The sequence below is a fragment of the Quercus robur genome, chromosome 4, assembly GCF_932294415.1.
Source record: "Quercus robur chromosome 4, dhQueRobu3.1, whole genome shotgun sequence".
In the NCBI taxonomy this organism is placed as follows: Eukaryota; Viridiplantae; Streptophyta; class Magnoliopsida; order Fagales; family Fagaceae; genus Quercus; species Quercus robur.
This window is the reverse complement of record NC_065537.1, coordinates 74,428,592-74,450,026: the sequence shown is the minus strand read 5'-3', so window position 1 is coordinate 74,450,026 and position 21,435 is coordinate 74,428,592. Positions and strand designations below refer to the sequence as shown.

Below are 21,435 nucleotides of genomic sequence, written 5' to 3'. Positions count from 1 at the left end.
AAAACCAATTATTGTAACCAAAGTTTTCCTTGAAGACTTGGAGCCATTGAATTGGTGCTAAGATTGATTTTGTGAGCTTTTTTTTTTTTTTTTTTTTCTTTTTTCTTCGTATGTATGCTTATAAATTTGTTGGTAAAGTATCTTCATTTTTCATATTAGCATGTATACATCATGGAGTTAAAAAAAAAAAAAATAATTGATATAAACTAAAGACTAAAAGACATATAACCAGATTAGGTCGAGGTTTTTCGATTTTTTATCCTCCCAACTCGCTTAGAAAGCGCTGTCATATATGTAAGAGTAGGTTTTTGGCCAAGCGAATTGGACGGTTTAGGTGAATTGAGCGGGTTGATGCAAGACATGTGACGATAGTTACTGGTAATGCCACATCCAGATGTCACATCTATGCATTTATGTATAAAAGAGAAAAAGTGGGAGGAAAAAAATAGTGCTTCTGCCATTGGCCTTTTTCACAATTCCATTGGCTCTTTGCAAATATGCAAGAAGAAAATGCCAAGCATCCAAATAGTGCTTCTGGACATAGCCAAAGAAATAAAACAAAATAGTGATAATGGAGACACTTTATTTACGGCTTCTCTTGCAATTTAGAAAGACAGGTTTTTGTATTTCTGAAACTTCATGTTCCTCTGATTCCTCCTAGGGACAAAAAAATATATGAAGACAAAACCGTAAAACATCTTACATTGCCAACAACGATCCAAGGAAAAAGCCATCAAGACAATAGGTCAATAGCTTTATTTTATTGGACTCACTTTGCTACACAATCCCTGTCCGCAAAATTTGCATAGCTCTGAATCCACTTTGATGGTTTAGCAGACTAGCTCACCAAGAGTGGAAATTTTCTTAGAGGATTTTCTGGGTTTTTGATCAATTTGAAAACCCAGCTGGGAATTTAAAGTTAGTGATGCACTTGATCAGTTCTTAAGGAGCAACCAATTGAACATTCCCTGGTAATTTCCCATGTTTCCATTCCATATATATTTAATCCTTTTTGATTAGTTATTGAAAATAATACATTCCCTTAAGCTTGCTTTTGGATTGAATAATAAGTGTGTGTGTGTGTTTTTTTTTTTTCTTAAAAAAAATATTTGACATGGTTTTCATTCAACCTGTGTTTGGTTGCTGGGAAAATATTGGAGCAGAATAGAACCGAAGTTTTCAAAGTTTTTATGTTTTATTTTTTTTGGTTTTATGGAATCAAGAAAGCATTATATTTTGCTGGGAAAACTAATTTTGATTGGCCTTTTACTTTTATTTTTTTGGTAACTTGAAAAATGGTTTTGGATTACTTTTGTTGAGCTTTTTACTTAATTTTTGAAACATCTGCAGCTTAAAATTTAGGGACACAAATTGGTTTTTCTGTTTCTTAAAAGTTTCTTTGAGTTTATGATTCTAATTTACTGTCGGTTGGCTTATACTGTTGAGATATAGGAAGGAAAAGTTCCATTGTCTTGAAACTATTTTTTGATTTTGTGAGTAATTAGCAACCCAAATAGCCCCACATTTACTTCCAAAGGAAATTATTGAAGAGGAAAAAATTATGTTTCAAGAGTGATATATTTGAAGTGTTCTTCAACTGCTTCTTTTGACTTTGAGAACCAAAACTGTTACTTGAAAATATATTGAAAAACCAAACAATTTTTACCTTGGTTGGCTTAAGATTGTAGTTTTTTAACAAACCTAACAACAAAAAGGGAGGGAAGGATTCAAGATATAGTTCTTTCTTCCTTCCCTCAACTTTCTCTATCATCAAGTGGTGTAGTGTTATTATTGCAGCAATGAAAATTTATTCTCCTTCACATCTAATCCCATTCTAGCTGTTATTCAGATCTCCATTCCCAGTGCATTGAGTTTGCTCTCAGTTATTGATGGCAAGAGCAAAACAAGAAGGCAGATCTTCTTTAACTTCATCCCATGAATCCTCTCCTGGATTAGGATCACCATACCCCTGGCTCAGATCGCCACAATCTGAGGAAGGAGGTTTGCAATTGATAGAACTTCTTGGAGAATGTGCTAGCCATGTAACTGCCAGATGTCTTCAAAGTGTTAATACCAGGCTTGAACATATTTCCTATCTTGCCTCTCCTAAAGGCACTGCAATTCAGCGAATTGCTTCATATTTCATTGAGGCATTTGCTGATAGGATGCTTAAAGGCTTTACTGGTCTGCACAAAGCACTGAATTCGACGAAAATATCATCAGTCTCTGAGGAAATTCTTGTTCAAAAATTGTTCTATGAGCATTGCCCCTTCTTGAAGTTTGCATATTTGATCACAAATCAGGCCATTTGGAAGCTATGGAGGGGGAAAAAGTAGTTCATATTATTGATCTCTATCCAGTTGAGCCAGAACAATGGATTAGACTTCTTCAGGCATTAAGTGCGCGGCAAGAAGGGGCACCCCATTTGAAAATTACGGGCATTCATGAACAGAATGAAGTATTAGTAAAAATGGATCTTCAGTTGAAAGAAGAAGCTGACAGGTTGAGAATCCCATTTCAATTCAATCCTATAGTTAGCACATTAGAGAATCTTGATATTGAAAGTTTGGGCATCAAGACTGGAGAAGCTCTTGCAGTCATCTCTGTACTTCAGCTACATTCTCTCTTGGCTATTGACGAGGAAGTGGTAAGAAGGAATCAGCAGTCTCTTCAACAGTTTCTTGAGACGGATCTGAATCATTTGTACATTGCCAGTGCTTCCTCCTCGACATCATCCGAACTATCTCTAAGTGCTTCCCCAAAAATGGAGAGCTTTCTAAGTTCTCTTCGGCGTTTCTCACCAAAGCTGATGGTGATAACTGAGCAGGAAGCAAATCATAATGGTTTTACATTAATAGAGAGAGTACACAATGCAATGAAATTCTATGCAGCTCTCTTTGATTGTTTGGATTCCACCAAATCAATAGCACCAATAGAGCAACAAAAGGTTGAGAAGATGCTTTTTGGAGAAGAAATTAAAAACATCGTAGCATGTGATGGAGCAGAGAGAAAGGAGAGGCATGAGAAGCTTGAGAAATGGATTTTATGGCTTGAGTTAGCCGGTTTCAGCAGGGTGCCATTTAGCTACTATGGTAGAGTTGATGCTAGTACAATGTTGCAGTACTATAGTGATGGGTATAGCTTCACAGAAGAGAATGGATGTTTGGTTATCTACTGGCATGAGATTCCCCTATTTTCAGTTTCAGCCTGGAGTTTCAGATGATGAAACTGAAATTTCTAAACTCTAGGCTGAAACTGAAAATACTAGCAGTGGCTAATGATTTCTTTCTATTGTTGTTGTTGTTGTTTTTTTATTTTATTTTTTATTTAATAGTAGCAATGGTGGAGAGGTGATTTGAGCCCTCGATGTCATGGACAAACCAAGCCTTCCTCTACAAGGCTCTTAGCCTTTCTCTTGATCTTTCTATTTGTCATTTTTCAATTTCTTCTTCATATTAAAAGATCTTATGTTTTTGTCTTTTGTGAATGCATATGTTCTATGGAAAGGTTTAAAAATTGAACGATGTTAGGAGTAACCCCAAGATGATTCTCTGTTTATTTGCTGGAACCTAATTTTGAATAAATTTAAGGATAGAGAGCTCTAGGAAGCGCAAGACGAACTCATGACATTCAACGAATAAAAATCCTCAGTCTTACTCTCACTCTAAGTTTTATGAGAACAAATTCAACTTGATTATGATTTAGACCCCAAGTTAAAGTTACGCCTAAAGATATTTTATGAGAAAGTATGCATACTTCTTGGGAATGTTTGTACAGTTTGTGGGAAAATCTGTATATTTTGTGGCAGTGTATATAAATTTTATGAAAAAAATCTGTATATCTTGTAGGAAAGTCTGTACACTGTGTTGGAAAGTCTGTACATTCTATATGAAAGTTTGTATAATTTGTGGGAAAGTCTGTATATTTTAGGAAAAAAGTTCGTATATTTTTTTTGGGAAGTCTGTATACTTTTTGAGAAATTATGTATATTTTAGTAGAAAGTTTTTATATCTAATTAGACAGTATATATAATTTTTTGCAAATTCTATACACTCTTTAGGAAAGTTTGTAAGTTCAATAGGAAAGTCTAGAAATGTTTTAGGAAAAATTGTATATTTTATGCAAAAGTCTGTATATTTAATGTTAATGTCTATATATTTTATTAAAAATCTGCCCATTTTATTTAAAAAATCTGTATTTCTTGTAAGAAAGTCTATACACTATGTTCGAAGGTCTTATTTTCTATGTGAAAGTTTGTATAATTTTTGGGAAATTCTGTATTTTTTGGGGAAAAGTATGTATATTTTGTTGGTAAGTTTGTATGCTTTGTGATAAATTCTATATATTTAAAGGGCTATTTTGTAATCTAATTATAAAGTCTAAATTTTTTTGGCAAAGCCTGTAAACTTTTTATGAAAGTCTCTGTATGTTTTGGGAGAGTCAGTATATTTTTGAAAACATTCCGTAAATTTTGTGGGAAAGTGTATTTGTAATGGAAAAATCTGTATATTTTTGGGAAAGTCTGTACACTTTTTGGGAAATTTGGTATGTTCCATGTGAAACTCTATACATTTTGTGAGAAATTGTTTATATTTTATGGGAAAATCTGTAAATTTTATGGGTTTTTTGATTTTATATTTCATAGGAATATCCATATATTTTGTAAGAAAGTTTGTACACCTTGTAAGAAAGTCGGTACATTCTATACTCATATCTGTATATATTGTGGGAAATTTAGTTTATTTTATGGAAAAGTCCTGTATAATTGATGAGAAAGTATGTATATTTATGGGAAAATCTGGACACTTTGTGGGAAAGTCTATATATTTTGTGATAAATTTGTACAATTTGTGAGAAAGTCTGTTTATTTTGTATGAAAGTTTATACAGTTTGTGGGAAAGTTTGTATATTTGATTGGAAAATTTTTACAAATTTATTGGAAAGTCTATACAGTTTGTGGGATAGTATGTGCACTTTGTCGGAAAGCAGTCGAAAAACCATTGTTGTCAATGGTCGATTTGGCAGTGTGGTGTGATTGGCTTTGGTTGGCTTTAGGATGGACTACTTGGGTGGTTGGGCCTAAAATTGATTCTTTTTGTAAGTTTCCTTATCAATTTTGGGCTCAAAAATTCAAAAAATCAAATCAAATCAAATTTTCAAGTGGAAGAGCAAATGATTTTGATCAAACATGGCTTTTTAGTTTTGAGCTATAAATGCAAACAAGATAGGCATTGGAAGTTAGAGATATGAGCTTGGCCCTAAAATAGCAACAACAAAAAAAATGATAAATTTTGAAAATATTATTTTTAAAATTCAATTTTCAAATATAGGCATTATACATATACTTATATTTATATAGAAAACAAAAAAGCTACTAACATTCTAAACTTATATAGTATTTAAACTTAAATGTAACATGTAATATGTGTTCCATGGACTTGGAAATGTACATTTTTTTTGTTTTTTACGTTCTTGGAGATGTTCAAATAAGTTAACCGATTATGATAATACTAAAAATGTAAAAAAATACTATAATTATGAAATTTTAATCTTCTTATTAAATTTAGGCTTTAATACCTATATCACTATATATTTCTACTAAATGACAACTCCATTATATGTTCCTTTACATAAACTTGTAAAAACAATTAATAATTTCAAATAGACAACTTACAAAATATATTATATTCTATTATAATATAATTATATCACAACTTACGACTAGTTATTATATTAAACAAGAGTGACAAGAGATTGAAAAACATTCATATCATAGTGTGAAAAAGTGTCCTATGTTTGGGTTGTAATTGCTCTTTACTATCAAGTCACATCAATAGATTATTTTTTGGTGTAGTAAAGTTTCAAATATGTTGGATATATACAAGTGAAAAGTTCCATATCGAATAATAATTAGAAGGGTGAGTGATTAATATAACATAGTTACACCCAAACTCATAATTCCCCCTTCCTTTTTAGCGGTCATCAATGATGTATTCTGTGATTACTAAGGTTATATTTGGTAACAGTTTTTGTTTTCATTAACATAGTTGAACTCTAATGCTAACTCATTAAATGAGACAAATTCATAAAATTAAATGCATGTTTTCACTGACTTTTGAAAATTAGAAACTAAAAACAGTTTTTTGCATGTTTTTAGTTTCATTCACAAATTGAGTTTTGAGAACATTTTTTGTTTTCTATTCATTTTAGGTTGCCAAACAAGTTTTTTAGTCTTAAAAATAGAAAATTATTTTTGGAAACATAAAATAAGGGAAAAAAATAGTTACCAAACATACCTAAGTGTGAGGAAGATCGATATTCACTATGAGAATTATGAAGAACCCCCAACTTATCTCTCTCATCCTTTTAGAAGTGCCGAACATAATCTTCTCCTTTCAACGTTTACAACAAGAAGAATTCTTGAAGACATCACAAAGCACACGCAAGCAAAAAGGTCCAAAATTCAGGCTAGCAAATGATTGTAATCAAGTCTTGTTTTTTTAAAAGCAAATTCCCCACCATGATAAGATTTCGCAGTTCTCAAAGTCCACCTAGTGCAAGGTCCAAGAAAAATTATATGTTATTTTCTTTAAGAATGAAGAAAGTTGGAATAGAGAAATCTGGCAAAAGAAAACTCTTTTGCTTGTATTTTCCTATTTTGATACTAATTTTGTGAAATCTCATTTGTCTCCTGTTTTATCAAATAAAATTGTGTAATTAGTCTAAATGTATTTTTATATACGAGTATGTTAGGTTTTTTTTTTTTTTTTTTTTTTTTTTTTTTTTTTTTTTTTTTCAGCTTATTTGATTTATTTTGTTAGAATAATATTTAAAAATTTGTCTTTTTAAAGTACGTCTTGATTTTACACAACTTATTTCTTAACTTACAAAGCAATAAAAATAAGTTCCTTCAATTGGACCTAGCAATAAACAAGTCCAATTACGTAAAGATTGAAGACACTTAGATGCTTTTAACTTTTTCTTTTCTTTGTGTTGTCTCCTGTGAGTGACTATTGCTAACATAGATAATTAGCATCATGAAGAGAGTTATATATTCAGTTCACATATCTAGTGTGGGAGGGGTAAGATCTGAGTACAGAATAAAACTCTGTGGGCCTAACCCGAGAAGGTGAAAAGGCCCATTCCCTCATTATTTCTGACCCAATACATAGAGAGCTCAAGAATAGGGGTTGAAGAGTCCGACTACTCGAGGAGTCCAAAGAGCGAGCGTTCCTCGAGAGGCATTGAGCAGGCCACTTGGAACAAAAGACAAAATACCGAGGAAGGTGGTAGAGACATGTAAACAAAGAAGAGGGGAAATATCCAAGTTCCCATCACCTTCGCATTCAATGGATTGTGCCAACTCAACTGGCCGCATTAATGAAAGAATGACTCTTGAACAATACCCTCATAGCTTGTATCACATTCTACCACCTTCAGCAAAATCCTGATGGGACAAGCATCCAAATGAAGATTAGTGGCTGTACATGTGGGGGGTTAGGGTACAATTCAGATAGCTATATAAAGAAAGGAAACACCTCCAGAAATGGGGGATGAAAAACTTGAAAAAGAAACATACTTTGTGTAACACTATCTTGTAATCGATACTTGAACATTGTATGTACTAGCGCTTCTCAGACCAACCCGAGGAAGAGTTAATATCAAAATATACTTCTCTCTTATGAGTTACTTGATATTTTTCTATTAACTTAAAAGCTAAACCATATAGGCACACTAAGGTTGACCTTGGAAACCCATTTTCTACAAATTAATTTTCGCCCATTTACACCTAGCATACATATATTCAACCAAAAAACATATTTAGTTCAAATACATAACATGTGACTTAGTACTTACAGAAGGTTCAAGCTCAAGTAGATAAATAGATAAATTTTAAGAATTCAAAAAAAAAAAAAAAGAAAAAAAAGAAAAAAAAAGGAATAAGTGAGGGCACAATTATGAGAAATGTTGGGTTTGGTTGTATTTGGAGTTTTTTTTATTTATTTATTTATTTATTTTTTTTTTTTACTCAATCCGATCTCCGTAGGTTAAGAAATCTTCTAAACAACCTAACTCAACCCATGATAGCTCTAAGAATTAGGTTAGGTTGTCGCATTGTGATCACTTTGTCAACCTAATAAAAAAATTAGGATTTTAATCAATAATGTAAGTTATTATTCTACAAATGATTAAAATTTATACAATTGAGTCTACTATTCCAATTTATCATATATAAGTTTTAAAATTCCAAAATAAGTGAAAATACAAAATTAAATTAAGATCAAAAATTTAAAACCAAAACTATTCAAATTAGTTGCAGTCTAGAATATATAATTATTTTGAGATTTGGTATGATATATAATTTATTCTTTAAATTTTATTCTAGATAATTTGTTCTCCCTAAAAACTAAACAATTTCTAAAAGTAATTTCGATTTTCTATTTTTACAAACATATAATTTTATTATTTTTGGTGTTTTTTATTCATATTATTCTTTTGTGAAGTAGTCCATATTCTTCTAACTATTGTTATTGTGTATTATATTTTTCTAATTTCTTTTGGTACAACTAAAATTTTTAAAGATTCAAATTTCTCATTTTTTTCTTAAGGATATTATCATGATAATAAAAATTATCACATAATTATAATTGATATTACTAAAATAATTAATAGACACATTCAAATATATAGCCATGTAGATTGTGTTTTGATATAAACTGAAATTTTCACTGCCAAATTGAGAATTAACTTGACAAAAATCAAACCAAAGCTAAGAGAGAGAGAGAGAGAGAGATGGACCAAAGTGGACTGAGTTTGACTAAATGGACTGAAGTGGACTGAAATGCAATAAAGTGGACCAAATTGACCAAAGTGAAATGAGTGGACTCAAACTGACCAACTACTACGCTAATGTGACTCTATAAGAGTGTAATAACACTAAATGCTACCCTTCAACTTTTATATATTTAATAAATTTGGCCAAGACAACATCCCAACTCCATCCAAACCTCAACTCCTTGTCCGTTGGTCTCCACCTCCCCAAAATATGTTTTAAAGTGAATTTTTGATGGTGTAGTATTCCAACAGATACAAGTGGCTGGGATTGTACTCAATGGCAGCTCTACAGCCAGCCCAGGGGGTTCTTGGCCCCCCCAAAAAAAAAAAATATTATATATAAAATTTTTTATTTTTTATTTTTTGTTTTGACCCCTAAAATAAAATTTTGAAGACACTGACCCTAAATTTTGTTCAAAGCCAATTGAAATAAACTTGAAATATGATTATATTAGTGCTATTTTCACAATATTTTTACAATAAAATTGGCTTTTTATCTAAATCCATAACTGATATCAATTTTTTACGTACCTTTAACTACTTGCCATCTAGATTTTATTTCGCAAATATTTTGTCAATAGCATTACTCTTAAAATTGCTCATTTGTTAAAAAATAAATAAATCTTCTCTCCAAACTTTGGCTTATTTTACTGTTGATGGTAGAATGAAATTGTTTTTTCCTGCACTTTTCTTCTTCATCAACAAAAAATTACACTACTTGTACAACCAACTAATCTGTATTTACATGTATAATTCTTTTCTCATTCTCTCTTTCTCCTTTTTATATATTTTTTTCCATCTAATCAAATAGTTTGATAAGCGTTCTATAGTTTTTCAATTCCAAAAAGTATTTTAGTGTTTGCTCTAATTCCAAGAGAATGAGCACGTGTGGTTAAAAATCCATACAGTTCAAAAGTAAAATCCTATATAAGTTACTATTTTTTTTCCTTAGTTTTATGTATACTCCCAGATCTACTCTTAGGTGTGTTATTATTCTTCTTTATCATATATTTCTATTTAATTGATATTACATATGATTATAATAAATTATTATTAATTTGACAAATATTAGTTATTTATTTTTATTTATTTATGCATTCTATCGTTATTTTCTTACCGTCTTTAAACTATTAATAATTTTTTTAGACTATTGTAGAATATAGTTGTATTGTACACTATTTAGAATACTATGTTAGATTATTGTATGTAATATGACAATTGTATATACAAAAAAAAAAAAAAAATAGTAATCATTTTATTTTTTACTCCCCCACAACAAAATCTTAGCTCAAGACACTATTGACCCCCCTAAAAAAAATTCTGGAGCCGCCACTGATTGTACTCATTATAAGTAGAAATTAAAGAGTTAGTAGCTTTGGCAAGGCGTAAGGCAGTCTAGTTTGTTTTAGAAATTGGGCTTAGAGATGTTGCTTTTGAAGGTGACATGGAGGTGACCATCAGTTCGATCGTCCAAGACAATTCATGCTTCTTGAGGATGACTAGTTTCTCTCATGTAAAACGCAATGACAATGTTATTGCTTATGAAGTACATGATTTCTCCTTTTTTTTTTTTTTGGTTGTTGTTGTTGTTGTTGTTGAAATAAATAAAAAAAACTATTCAGTTTGGATTCTCTAAAAGAAAAAGATTACAAGATACACACACATATATATATATATATATATATATATATCCAAGCTATTAAACTAATAATATTAAAACAATATTATAATAAATAAATTTGTAAATTATTATATTTTGATTTTGATTTTGTGTTTAAAAATTAATACATCAATTCATAATATTATAAAGTCTATTGTCACCGAATATAATACTTAAATTTTCATACTTCTCTCCATATTTTATGTAAACAACCCTACAAGGCTACAATGTACACCAAAAAAAATCAGCTAATTTTTTACATCTTATCGACGTAACATTTGAGATAATGATGATAATGTGGAAAAATCATGAAAGCTGGACCCATTCCGAATTTTTACATCTTACTCACATAACATCTATAAAAAATATATATATATATATATATATATATATATATATATTAATAGACAGATCGGAGAGAAAATTCAATTAGGTTCTAAATTGAATTTTAATTGTTGTTTAATTTTGCGCTATGTATCCTATTTAAGTTTTTTTTTTTTAAGTGAGATAATAAGGTGTAAAAGACGAAGAGTCTAATATAAATAAATCATCAAAAACCCAATAAAAAAATAATAAACTCATGTGTATATCCAAAAGAAATTAAAATAAAAAAATAAAAGAAAGAGAAAGTAAAATTTGAGTTTATATAGGTATGTAATTATGATTTTTTTTTTAATTATATCGTGCATATACATGGATTATACACTAGTTTTAAATAAGGCTCGATTACAACATTGAAGAGACTCTTCCTTGCCTAAGGTGTGAAAAAGTGGCCCAAAATTGGTGTCTTAAGCACCAGTGTACCCTTGGAAACAACAAATATTATAGACTCACTCATTTTCACGCTTGATTTCACAATTTGCTAATTTTTGCAAGCAAAGAGTAATGGTTCCGTATAATTATTAGAAGGCAGAAAATATTCAAACACTCGTATTGGCATTTTAGTAAAGTTGTGAAATTGACACAAGACCTTCCTGGGTATCATCGTCAGCCCCTAAAACAACAAGCAAGGAGTTTTGTCTTATTTTCTTATAGCATATTTGGATTAGTGACCGTAACACCAAGTTTGGCCATCTCTTATTCCAATCCACTTCACATACTGACAAGACAAGAATCCACTTTAGAGAGTGACAGGGATGAAATCTAGAAACACAAACCTCAATGACGACAAAAGTAAATCTCCTATATTACCACCAACGCAGCCATGGATTCTAGTCCTTCAAGTCAAAGAACTTAATTCCATTTGACTCACTCTTCAATTAAGTGGCAGACATCAAACCCTGTTTTTGCTCTGAGACTACTTTGATTGTTGAGGCAGATTGGCTCAACAAGCGTGGGAATTTTCTAAGGGGGGTTTTTCTGGGTTTTTGATCAATTTCAAAACCCAACTGGGAATTTGAAGTTCGTGGTGTACTTGAATCAGTTCTCAAGGAGGAGCTAATTGAGCATTCTCTGGTAATTTCCTATGTTTCTGTTTCATAATTATTTATTATGGTGTGAGAACAATTTTTCTGAGTTTCAATTATGTCCCCACTTCACCTCCTATTCACTACTTAAACTTTTGGGACAGTTAGTAATTATCAATACGCATCCACTTAAGCATGCTATTTGTTTTTTGTATAATAGGTGACATTTTATTGAATTCTGGCATGGTTTTCATTCAGGCTTTGTTTAGTTGTAGGGAAAATGTTGAAGCAGAATAAAAACGAGGTGTTGAATTTCAACACTTGTTTTTTAAATGTTATTTTGGAACCTAGAAGCATTTAGCTTTGTACTTTTTTTTTTTTTTTTTGGGGGTTAACTTTGTGTTGAGTTTTTTCTGTAATTTTAGAAATTTTCTTGAATTATGTCATGGTTTCATTCAGGCTGTGTTTGGTTGCTGGGAAAATGTTGGAGCAGAATAAAAATAAGTTTGCCTGATACTGTAGCACCATTAATTATTTGTCTTTGTTTTGTTTGGCCTTTTACCTTTTTTTTAGGGTAACTTTGTATTTAACTCTGTATTTAGTTTTAGAATCAATTGAAGTTTAGGTACAAAAATTGTCTTTTCTTTTCTGGCATAGTTTTTTTCAGATTTTTAATGTAAATCTGGATACAATTGCAGAAGAAATTTGGATTAAAAATTGGTTTTTTTCGTGTTGATTGTTCTACTTGTTTGAAGTTTCTAGGAGTTTATGTTTCTAATTCACGATCACTTGCCTGATACTATGATACTGTTGACATAGGGAGGAGAAATTTCACTGTATTGAAACTGCTTTCAGATATTAGGTGATTAGAAACCTAAATTGGCTCTGTTTATCTGTTCTGGAATTTATGGGAAATTTTATTTTTTGACCTTTTTGGCTGTTTCCAGAAAGTAGCGTTTAAAACAAATAGAGAAAAAAATTGTGACATGTTTCTATTGATTCTAATGAAGTGGAAAGAGAAAACATAGATGGAGGTTATTCACCCACGTGATAATTTGTTAAAAGCAAATTTAAAAAAATGTGTGTTCTTTAACTTCTTCCTTTGACTTGGAGAACTAAATCTTTTTCCTGAAAGTATATTTTTAAAATTTAGCTTTGCTTTTTTTTGTTTTTTTTTTTAACCTTTGTTGGATTAAGTTTATAATTATTTGAAAAAAATCAAGCCACTTAAAGAGAAAGATTCAATATCTTTCTTCCTTCTCTCAGCCTTCTCAATTTCTCAATAATCATAGTTTACTGTTATTATTTGTGGCAATTATTATTTCTCCTACACATCTGATCTCATTCTAGCTGTTTTTAAAATAATTTTCAGATATCCATTCCCACTGCATAGAGTTTACTCTCAGTTGTTATGGCAGGAGCCAAAGACAGCAGACCTTCTGCATCCCTTGAATCCAGTCCGTGGACGCAACTATCTCCCGGGTTAGGATATAGTTCAGGAGGCCACTATCTGGGGAGGTGGCTCTGCAGTTGATAAAACTTCTTTGATGAATGTGCTATCCATATAGCTGCCAATAGTATGCAGAGTGCTAATATCTGTCTTGAGCATATTTCCCATTTTACCTCTGCTGATGGTGATGCAATTCAGCGAATTACTGCATACTTCATTGAGGCGTTTGCTAATAAAATGCTTAAAAACTTACCTGGACTGCATAAAGCCTTCAATAAGACAAAAAATATCATCAGTTTATGAGGAAATTCATGTTCAAAGATTGTTCTTTAAGCTTTGCCCCTTCTTAAAGGTTGTGTGATCACAAATCAGGCAATTATAGAAGCTATGGAGGGGGAGAAGGCAGTTCATATTATCGATCTCTATTCATTTGGGCCTGCCCAGTGGTTTGATCTTCTTCAGAAATTAAGTTCACAACCAGAGGGCCCACCCCATTTGAAAATTACAGCTATTCATGAAAACAAAGAGGTATTAGAGCAAATGGATCATCAGTTAACGGAAAAAGCAAACAATTTGAACATCCCATTTCAATTTAATCCTATAGTGAGCAAACCAGAGAATCTTGATCTTGAAAGTTTGCACATTAAGACTGGAGAAGTTCTTGCAATCAGCTCTGTACTTCAGCTACATTCTCTCTGGGCAACTGACGAGGGAATGGTGAGGAACTCGCCTGTGGCATCAAAGAACCGGCCAAAAGTTTTACATATAAACCAGCGGCCTTTACGAGAGTTCCTTAAGAAGGATCTGGTCAGTTTGTACATGGACGCACCTGATTACACTCACACATCATCCCCACTATCTCTTAAGTGTTTCCTCAAAGATGGAAAGCTTTCTAAGTTCTCTTCGGGGCCTCTCATCGAAGTTGATGGTGATAACTGAGCAGGAAGCAAACCATAATGGTTTTATTTTAATGGAGAGAGTCATAAATTCATTCAAATTCTATGCTGCTCTCTTTGATTGTTTGGATTCCACAGTATCAGGAGCACCGATAGATCGACAGAAGATTGAGAAGATGCTTTTTGGAGAGGAAATTAAAAACATCATAGCATGTGAAGGAGTGGAGAGAAAGGAGAGGCATGAGAAGCTTGAGAAATGGATTTTAAGGCTTGAGTTGGCTGGTTTTGGGAGGGTACATTTTAGCTTTCTTGGTATGATAAAGGCAAAAGAATTATTGCAGAGCTATGATCATCAGTATAATGTCAAAGAAGAGAATGGATGTTTGGCTATCTGCTGGCGAGATAATCCCCTATTTTCGCTTTCAGCTTGGAGTTAGAACTGGGATTATTTTCCATGGGGCCAATGATTTCTTTTCCTTTTCCTTTCTGTTTGTAATTTTTCTTTTTCTTTGTACAAAAGGGGTCTATATGTTTTTCATTTCTGCAAGTGTATACGGAATGGTTTTATAGATTGAGCTTTTTTCCATTTGGCTGAGACAAATAAGTTTATGGATAATGAATAATCTGTCTCTCTAGCATGTGATATACCCCAATAGCCTTATTCTATTATTAGAAAAATTACACTACTATCCAATAGTAGAAACACTGCTACAAACATGACTGATTTGGAACACGTAATACTGAAGAACTTGGAACTCTCAGAAGTGCAAGACAGACACATTGTATTCAACCACAGCATCTCCGGTTTTTGGAGTGAACGAAACTGTCTTTGCCAAGGCATAGCCCCGAGCATATCGGAAAACTCCATTGCCTCCAACGATTGGCATTTCCCTGACCTTATTGAGAAAAGGATTACGCCCAAGAATGCTAAGGGCACTCCCATTATACTTACCTTCCAAGAAAGCGAAATTCATCACCATAAGCAAGGCAGAGTCATGTTGAGAAGCAAATGCATATATTCCCTGAGCTCTTCCCACAAGCTTTGAACTAGCCTCTGGCCCTTCAGTCAATGGATCATCTGTCATAAAAGTAGTGCTAAATGACCTGTTTGCTGGTCCAGCGATTCTAATAGCAGTTGGGTTTGTTCCATCAAGGGTGTCATGGAAATAGAAGTGGAGGCGGGTCAGTTTCTCCGTGTGTTTTGTTAATATGACCATGGGGGATTGTTCAGAGAATACCCCATTAATGATGGTGAAGGAAGTTGAGAAGAGCATGAGATAGAAGGAGAAGAAAGTGAGAACAGAAGTCATATTGTAATAGTTAATTTTCCACTATGCTGTTCATTGGTAGAGAAGATTATTTATGGGGTGCTAAAATAAAAAGTGACAATGACATAAGCATTTTAAATGATTTGTGGCATATGAAATAGCAATATTGCATTCACCAAAAGTAAAGACAGAAAAGGAAAGGTATTGCTTTCATGATTCTGAGAGTCTTCAAGTTTTATCGAAGATGACTCTCAGCCTTCTCTCAACAATAACAATGAAGGGACATGGGTTGCTTAATTGTGGAACTCTTATCTTCTAGAAACATGTGACATGATATGTGAAATGAGTAGCTCAGACTCAGCCATGTGTTTAAATTTGTTCCCAAGTAATATACCCTCCTGGTCAAGTTGAGTGGTGACAAAAGCATGACCATGGAGTGACTAACATCTGAAATTAATATGTAAAAACCCCCCTCATAGTTTTAAAAATGACAAGTGACTAACACCTGATATTAATATTTGTATTATTTTTAATTTTAATTTTTTTGGTTATATAACCAACTTAATTAGTATGTTTTATTATTTTGTATGAGAATTTAATTTGAAAGTTATTTATTTTGACTCATTTGTGATGGACATTAAATGGTCATATGGAGTTATTTGTTATATAAATCAAGAGTAATTCTACGGTACCCTCCAAAAAAAGGGGGGGTATGGTACCCACTAGAAGGTAACCTGCTACATCAGGTTACTTTTTTCTCACATTTGACGGTTCCATTCTCACATTGTGTAGTTCCAAGATCACATGTGACAGTTCTTTTCTCACATTTGGTGGTTCTTTTTTTTTTTTTTTTCTCATATTTGACGGTTCCATCCTCACATTGTGCAGTTTTAACATCACATGTGACAATTCTTTTCTCACATTTGGTGGTTCTCTTACTTTTTTCTCATATTTGAAGGTTCCATCCTCACATTGTGCAGTTCTAACATCACATGTGACGATTTTTTTTCTCACATTTGGTGGTTCCTTTATTTCTTTTTTCTCACATTTGACGGTTTCATCCTCATATTGTGTGGTCCCAACATTACATATGATAGTTCTTTTGCCACATTGGGTGGTTCCCTTACTTTTTTCTCACACTCGACGGTTCTATCCTCACATTGTGTGGTTCCAACATCACATATGACAGTTCTTTTGTTACATTGAGTGGTTCCCTTACTTTTTTCTCACACTTGACGGTTCCATTATCACATTATGTAGTTCCAACATCACATGTGACAGTTTTTTTCTCACATTTAGTGGTTCCCTTACTTTTTTTTTTTTCTCACATTTGACGGTTCTATTCTCACATTGTATAGTTCTAACATCACATGTGATAGTTTTTTTCTCACATTTGGTGGTTTACTTACTTTTTTTTCTCACATTTGACGGTTTCATTCTCATATTGTGCGGTTCCAACATCACATATGACAGTTCTTTTGTCACATTGGGTGGTTCCCTTACTTTTTTCTCACATTTGACGGTTCCATCCTCACATTATGCAGTTCTAACATCACATGTGACAGTTTTTTTCTCACATTTGGTGGTTCTCTTACTTTTTTCTCATATTTGACGGTTCCATCCTCATATTGTGCAGTTCCAACATCACATGAGATAGTTCTTTTGTCATATTTGGTGGTTCCCTTATTTTTTTTTTTTTATCTTATTTTTTATTTTCACATTTGACGGTTCCATCCTTACATTGTGCAGTTCCAACATCACATGTGACAATTCTTTGACCTTACGATTTTGTAACCTAAATGACCGAAATGATCTTGTAACCTAAAAAATAATTGAAATACCCTTAGAACCTAAAAAACAACAGTAATACACTTGAAACCTAAAAAAATTACCAAAATACCCATAGAACCTTGAAAATGACCAAAATGACCCTGAAACCTAAAAATTGACCGAAATACCCTTAGAACCTAAAAAAGGACCAAAATGAAACCTAAAAAATGACTAAAATGACATTGTAACCTAAAAAGTGATTGAAATACCCTTAGGACCTAAAAAATGACCTTAATGCACTTGAAACCTAAAAAATTACTAAAATACCCTCGAAACCTAAAAAATGATCAAAATACACTTGAAACCTAAAAAATGACCAAAATGGTTTTGAAACTTAAAAAATGACCAAAATACCCCTAGAATCTAAAAAATGACTGTAATGCCATCGGAAAAAAAAAATAAAAATAAAAACACCGAAATACCCATATAACTTCAAAATTACCAAAATGACGTCGAAACCTAAAAATTGACCTAAATACCCCCAAAACCCTTTAAAATTACCGAAATATTCTTAGAATTTAAAAGCTTATCAAAATACCCATAGAACCTAAAAAAGACCAAATGACCCTGAAACCTAAAAAATAACCGAAATATTCAATTGTGATAAGTTATGCTCAGATGATTCACAAATGAATTTTGATCTTTTTCTTAGAGATGGAGAATTGGAGATACAAAAATAAGGTGGTTTTGTTTCCACCTCTTATAGTCTTCCTTGTTTGACCACTTATTGAATAAATTTACATGATAGAGCATTAGTATTGATGGAGGCAAATTTCTAAAATGCTAAATTTACTAACCAAACATAACAAAATGCTCATGCATTAGTGGAAGCAAAGCCAAATTTTTTGGCTTTTGAGCAATGGTGCACAACTTTCTTTGCACGTGCACTGTAGCTCAGATGCTTAAGAAAAAAAAAACAATATTTTTTAAAAAGATATATTATTTTATTATGTTGTTGGTGGTGGTTGTTGTTTATTGTAGTTGATATATTATTTTATTGTGTTGTTTATATTATTTTATTATGTTGAATACTAAAATAAAACCACTAATGTTGGGTGCTTTGTAAAATGAAATGGTAAACTAGATAAAGTAGCTTTTTGTGGTACTAAATTGCTAAATTTTTGGCACCACTAATGCTGATGCTAAGGGCGTCTTTTACATAAGTATTGTTGCAGCACAAAGGTAGAAAGAGCTTTATAATTAGTCATTTTTTCATATCAAAATTCAAGGCAATTTCTTTTTCTTTTTTTATTAATCTTTCAGTTCTCCACATTATATCAAGGTAATTTGCGTTTTGCATTACCACCCTAGCGCATCAAATGAACTGAAAATTTTGTTGAAATGCCTTATTAGCCTTTGCATTTACAGAAATCTAAAAATACCTCAGCTTAGTTCAAGACATCTACCCCTATTTGTCAAAAGAAGAAAATTAACTATTTTATAGTTGAAACTAACTAGATAAAGCTTCTAACTGCAAGACAATAACTTCTTAACAAATATATCACTCTAGTGCCGCTTGACTCCCTAAGTCATTGCATGTGTGATCGATCTTCTGTGATTTTCTCTTGCAACAAACATCTGTGGACAATCTGAGAAACAAATGTCAAAGAAAAATAAGAAAAGATCAAATTAAGAGTTAGAACCAATTTTACATTGAATTTTGATTAAAAATATTTCTAGATTTGATTAAAGCTGTTAATATATATTAGAATTGACATCCTCAAACAAGTCCAATTGTCAAGCACAAGCTCATGACAAAGAAAACCAATGCTATGCTTCTGCATTTGGTTGTTGCTGGAAGGTCTAGGTAACTTGCAGCAACATTCATTTCTCAATCAAGTAACATTGCACTTTTTCTACATAGCTCACTAAAATGAGTTAGATGGAAGTGTCATTACCAACAAGTTGAGAACAATGCGCATATATGAAACTTTTCCCATTTTCTTGACAGTTTTTATATTAGGATAAAACTTACCTAAATCCTTACTTCATATCCAAGAAAGTAGGAAAATATTGGACAAAAAATTGAAAAGAGACATCTAAGAATGATAGGAATAACTGAACTCATGCAAAATTGATGCATACTCCAAATGCAAAGAAGTGTTTGAATGTTCATTTTCCTCATATGCAAAGGTAGAAACAACTTTTGAGCCTGAGTAAAAACTTCCTCTCCAAAGGGTTGAATTCAAGGAAAGGTGACTTGCAGGTTCACCATATTTCATCAAGCTTTTTATGATTTGAACATGAAAAATGAAGGCAATAGATTTCGTTTTATGCAAAAATTATTGTATAGAAGAAATGGTTTTGATCTCACCTATTTGCTCAGAGCCTCATTCTCTAGTAGGGCCTTTTGTTCCTAAAGGTAAATAAAGCCAAAAAGAAGATAAAGGACATACCAAAGTTATTTATTTAAAAATGGAATGGTAATCCAATGAAACATGCTCATTGGGTTCTACACTACTATTTTCATTAGCCTGAGTCTGTTTCTTGCTTTCTATGATAATACAACCATGGACACTTCAGCAGAAGATATCATTTACTTACTAACTCCCTAGTAAATGCTATGCCAAATTGCCCCCCCACACCCAAGAAAAACGTATGAATTCTTTAAAAAAATTTCATCTTTCCAACTTTGGTCAAATTATTTCAAACCAGAATTCCATATTTTCTTTTATGTGATTTCAGTTGAGCCTATATGTTCACCATCACCACATGGGAGCAAACTTTAAGTGTGCTTGGGTGGAACCAATACATAAGCTATACTAATTACAATTCCCGAATCCCAATTGAGTTCTCAAACACCAAAAGAATGATTTTCAAAAATAAATCTCCAGATTGATATATGACATAACCCAGAAATAGATCTTACTAAAGAGGTTATAAATTTATTTTACTTTTTCATACCAAAGGGAAACATTCAAAGGCACCCTCTTTTTGGGCCTTTGTTGGTTGGACCATGTTAGTGACCTACCAAGTTAATATGTGAAAACTTTGTGCTCTATAACTCAAAGGGTCAATCATAAACAACCTTTTGTAGAAAGAAATCCTTTCTAATTGTTGAGACCCCCTTTTTTTTTTATTGATCCTAATCAAGATGCTCGTTCATAAAAGCAACCAAAAGACAGAAAGAAACAAAATTAAAGAGAATATTTAGTTTACTTGTATTTTGGACTTCTTAAGTTGCTCCAAAAGAACTTCCTCCTGCAATATTAAATTTTAAATTAAGTCTTGTGGAAGAAGCCACATAATCACCAAGCTTTATTAAATCAAAAATTGGTTGCCATTTTGCTAACAATTGAGGGACTAATTACAATTTGGGTGATCGCCTATATGAAAGAAAGCAGATCTTCTATATATACATGTAAAACAATGCAGATTTTTCTTAGAAATCGGTAGAAATTTCCATAGTTTTGGTCTCTAAAACTTCCGGTTTGCAATTTCTTACCCAAAAAGAAAAAAAGTTTGTATTGTAAGGTTTGGACCGAAAATAAGAAGGAAAAGAAAAAGATTGACGTTTTCCAGAAATCCAAATCTTCCATTATGAGTTATATGACCCACAAAAACCAGGTTTGTTCGACAATTAATATAAGCCATATTGTGCCACTTAACAAATAACAAATCAGGGAAGAGTAAAAAACAAACCCAAAAATTAAATTAAAATGATGAAGTAAAAGAAAAAATATCTAACCATTCTTCATGACTCAATGAAGGTCATGTAGGTGTAGGATTTGATCTTTCTAGGTTCCAGTGACTTCAACCAATAGAGAGGAAAATGATTAAAAATCAAAATCTTGATTTGAATACCAAACACAGGAGCCATGAAGGTTTGAGAGAGGCGGCTAGATAGAAGAACCGTGATCTCTCTCAAACTCTTTGTCAAAAGAAGAACTTTGTTTTGTTTTTTTGGGTTTTATATAAAACCTAGATGATCGGTAGCAGGTATCTTAATAAAATTAAATAAACGGACCAGATTAAAATAAGCAAGATCTATGGCTAAGAATTAAGTGGGTACCGTAACCCCCTTAAAAAATTGGGGGTACAGTAGAATGACCCATAAATCAAAACTTTAAGGGATAGAAATTTGTTTATA

The 21,435-nt window shown here is 32.2% G+C and overlaps 1 protein-coding gene, 1 long non-coding RNA gene and 2 pseudogenes across 2 annotated transcripts; 2 read left to right on the top strand and 2 right to left on the bottom strand.

Annotated features, from left to right (window-relative positions):
• The first annotated feature begins 579 nt into the window (after nt 1-579).
• Nucleotides 580-3,487, top strand: LOC126723721 (GRAS family protein TF80-like; annotated as a pseudogene).
• An 8,018-nt stretch (nt 3,488-11,505) lies between these two features.
• Nucleotides 11,506-14,851, top strand: LOC126723719 (GRAS family protein TF80-like; annotated as a pseudogene).
• Nucleotides 14,852-14,892: 41 nt separating this feature from the next.
• On the bottom strand, nt 14,893-15,689 carry LOC126723720 (dirigent protein 22-like). Its single transcript, XM_050427497.1, has one exon. It carries the CDS (start codon nt 15,555-15,557, stop codon nt 15,006-15,008), a length of 552 nt encoding a protein of 183 aa, XP_050283454.1. The 5' UTR covers nt 15,558-15,689; the 3' UTR covers nt 14,893-15,005.
• Nucleotides 15,690-18,676: 2,987 nt separating this feature from the next.
• On the bottom strand, nt 18,677-21,393 carry LOC126723718 (uncharacterized). Its single transcript, XR_007654428.1, has 3 exons — nt 21,034-21,393; nt 20,505-20,546; nt 18,677-18,934 (listed from the first exon to the last, which is right to left on the bottom strand). It is a non-coding gene; the product is annotated as an uncharacterized LOC126723718 (long non-coding RNA).
• Between the last annotated feature and the right edge of the window lie 42 nt (nt 21,394-21,435).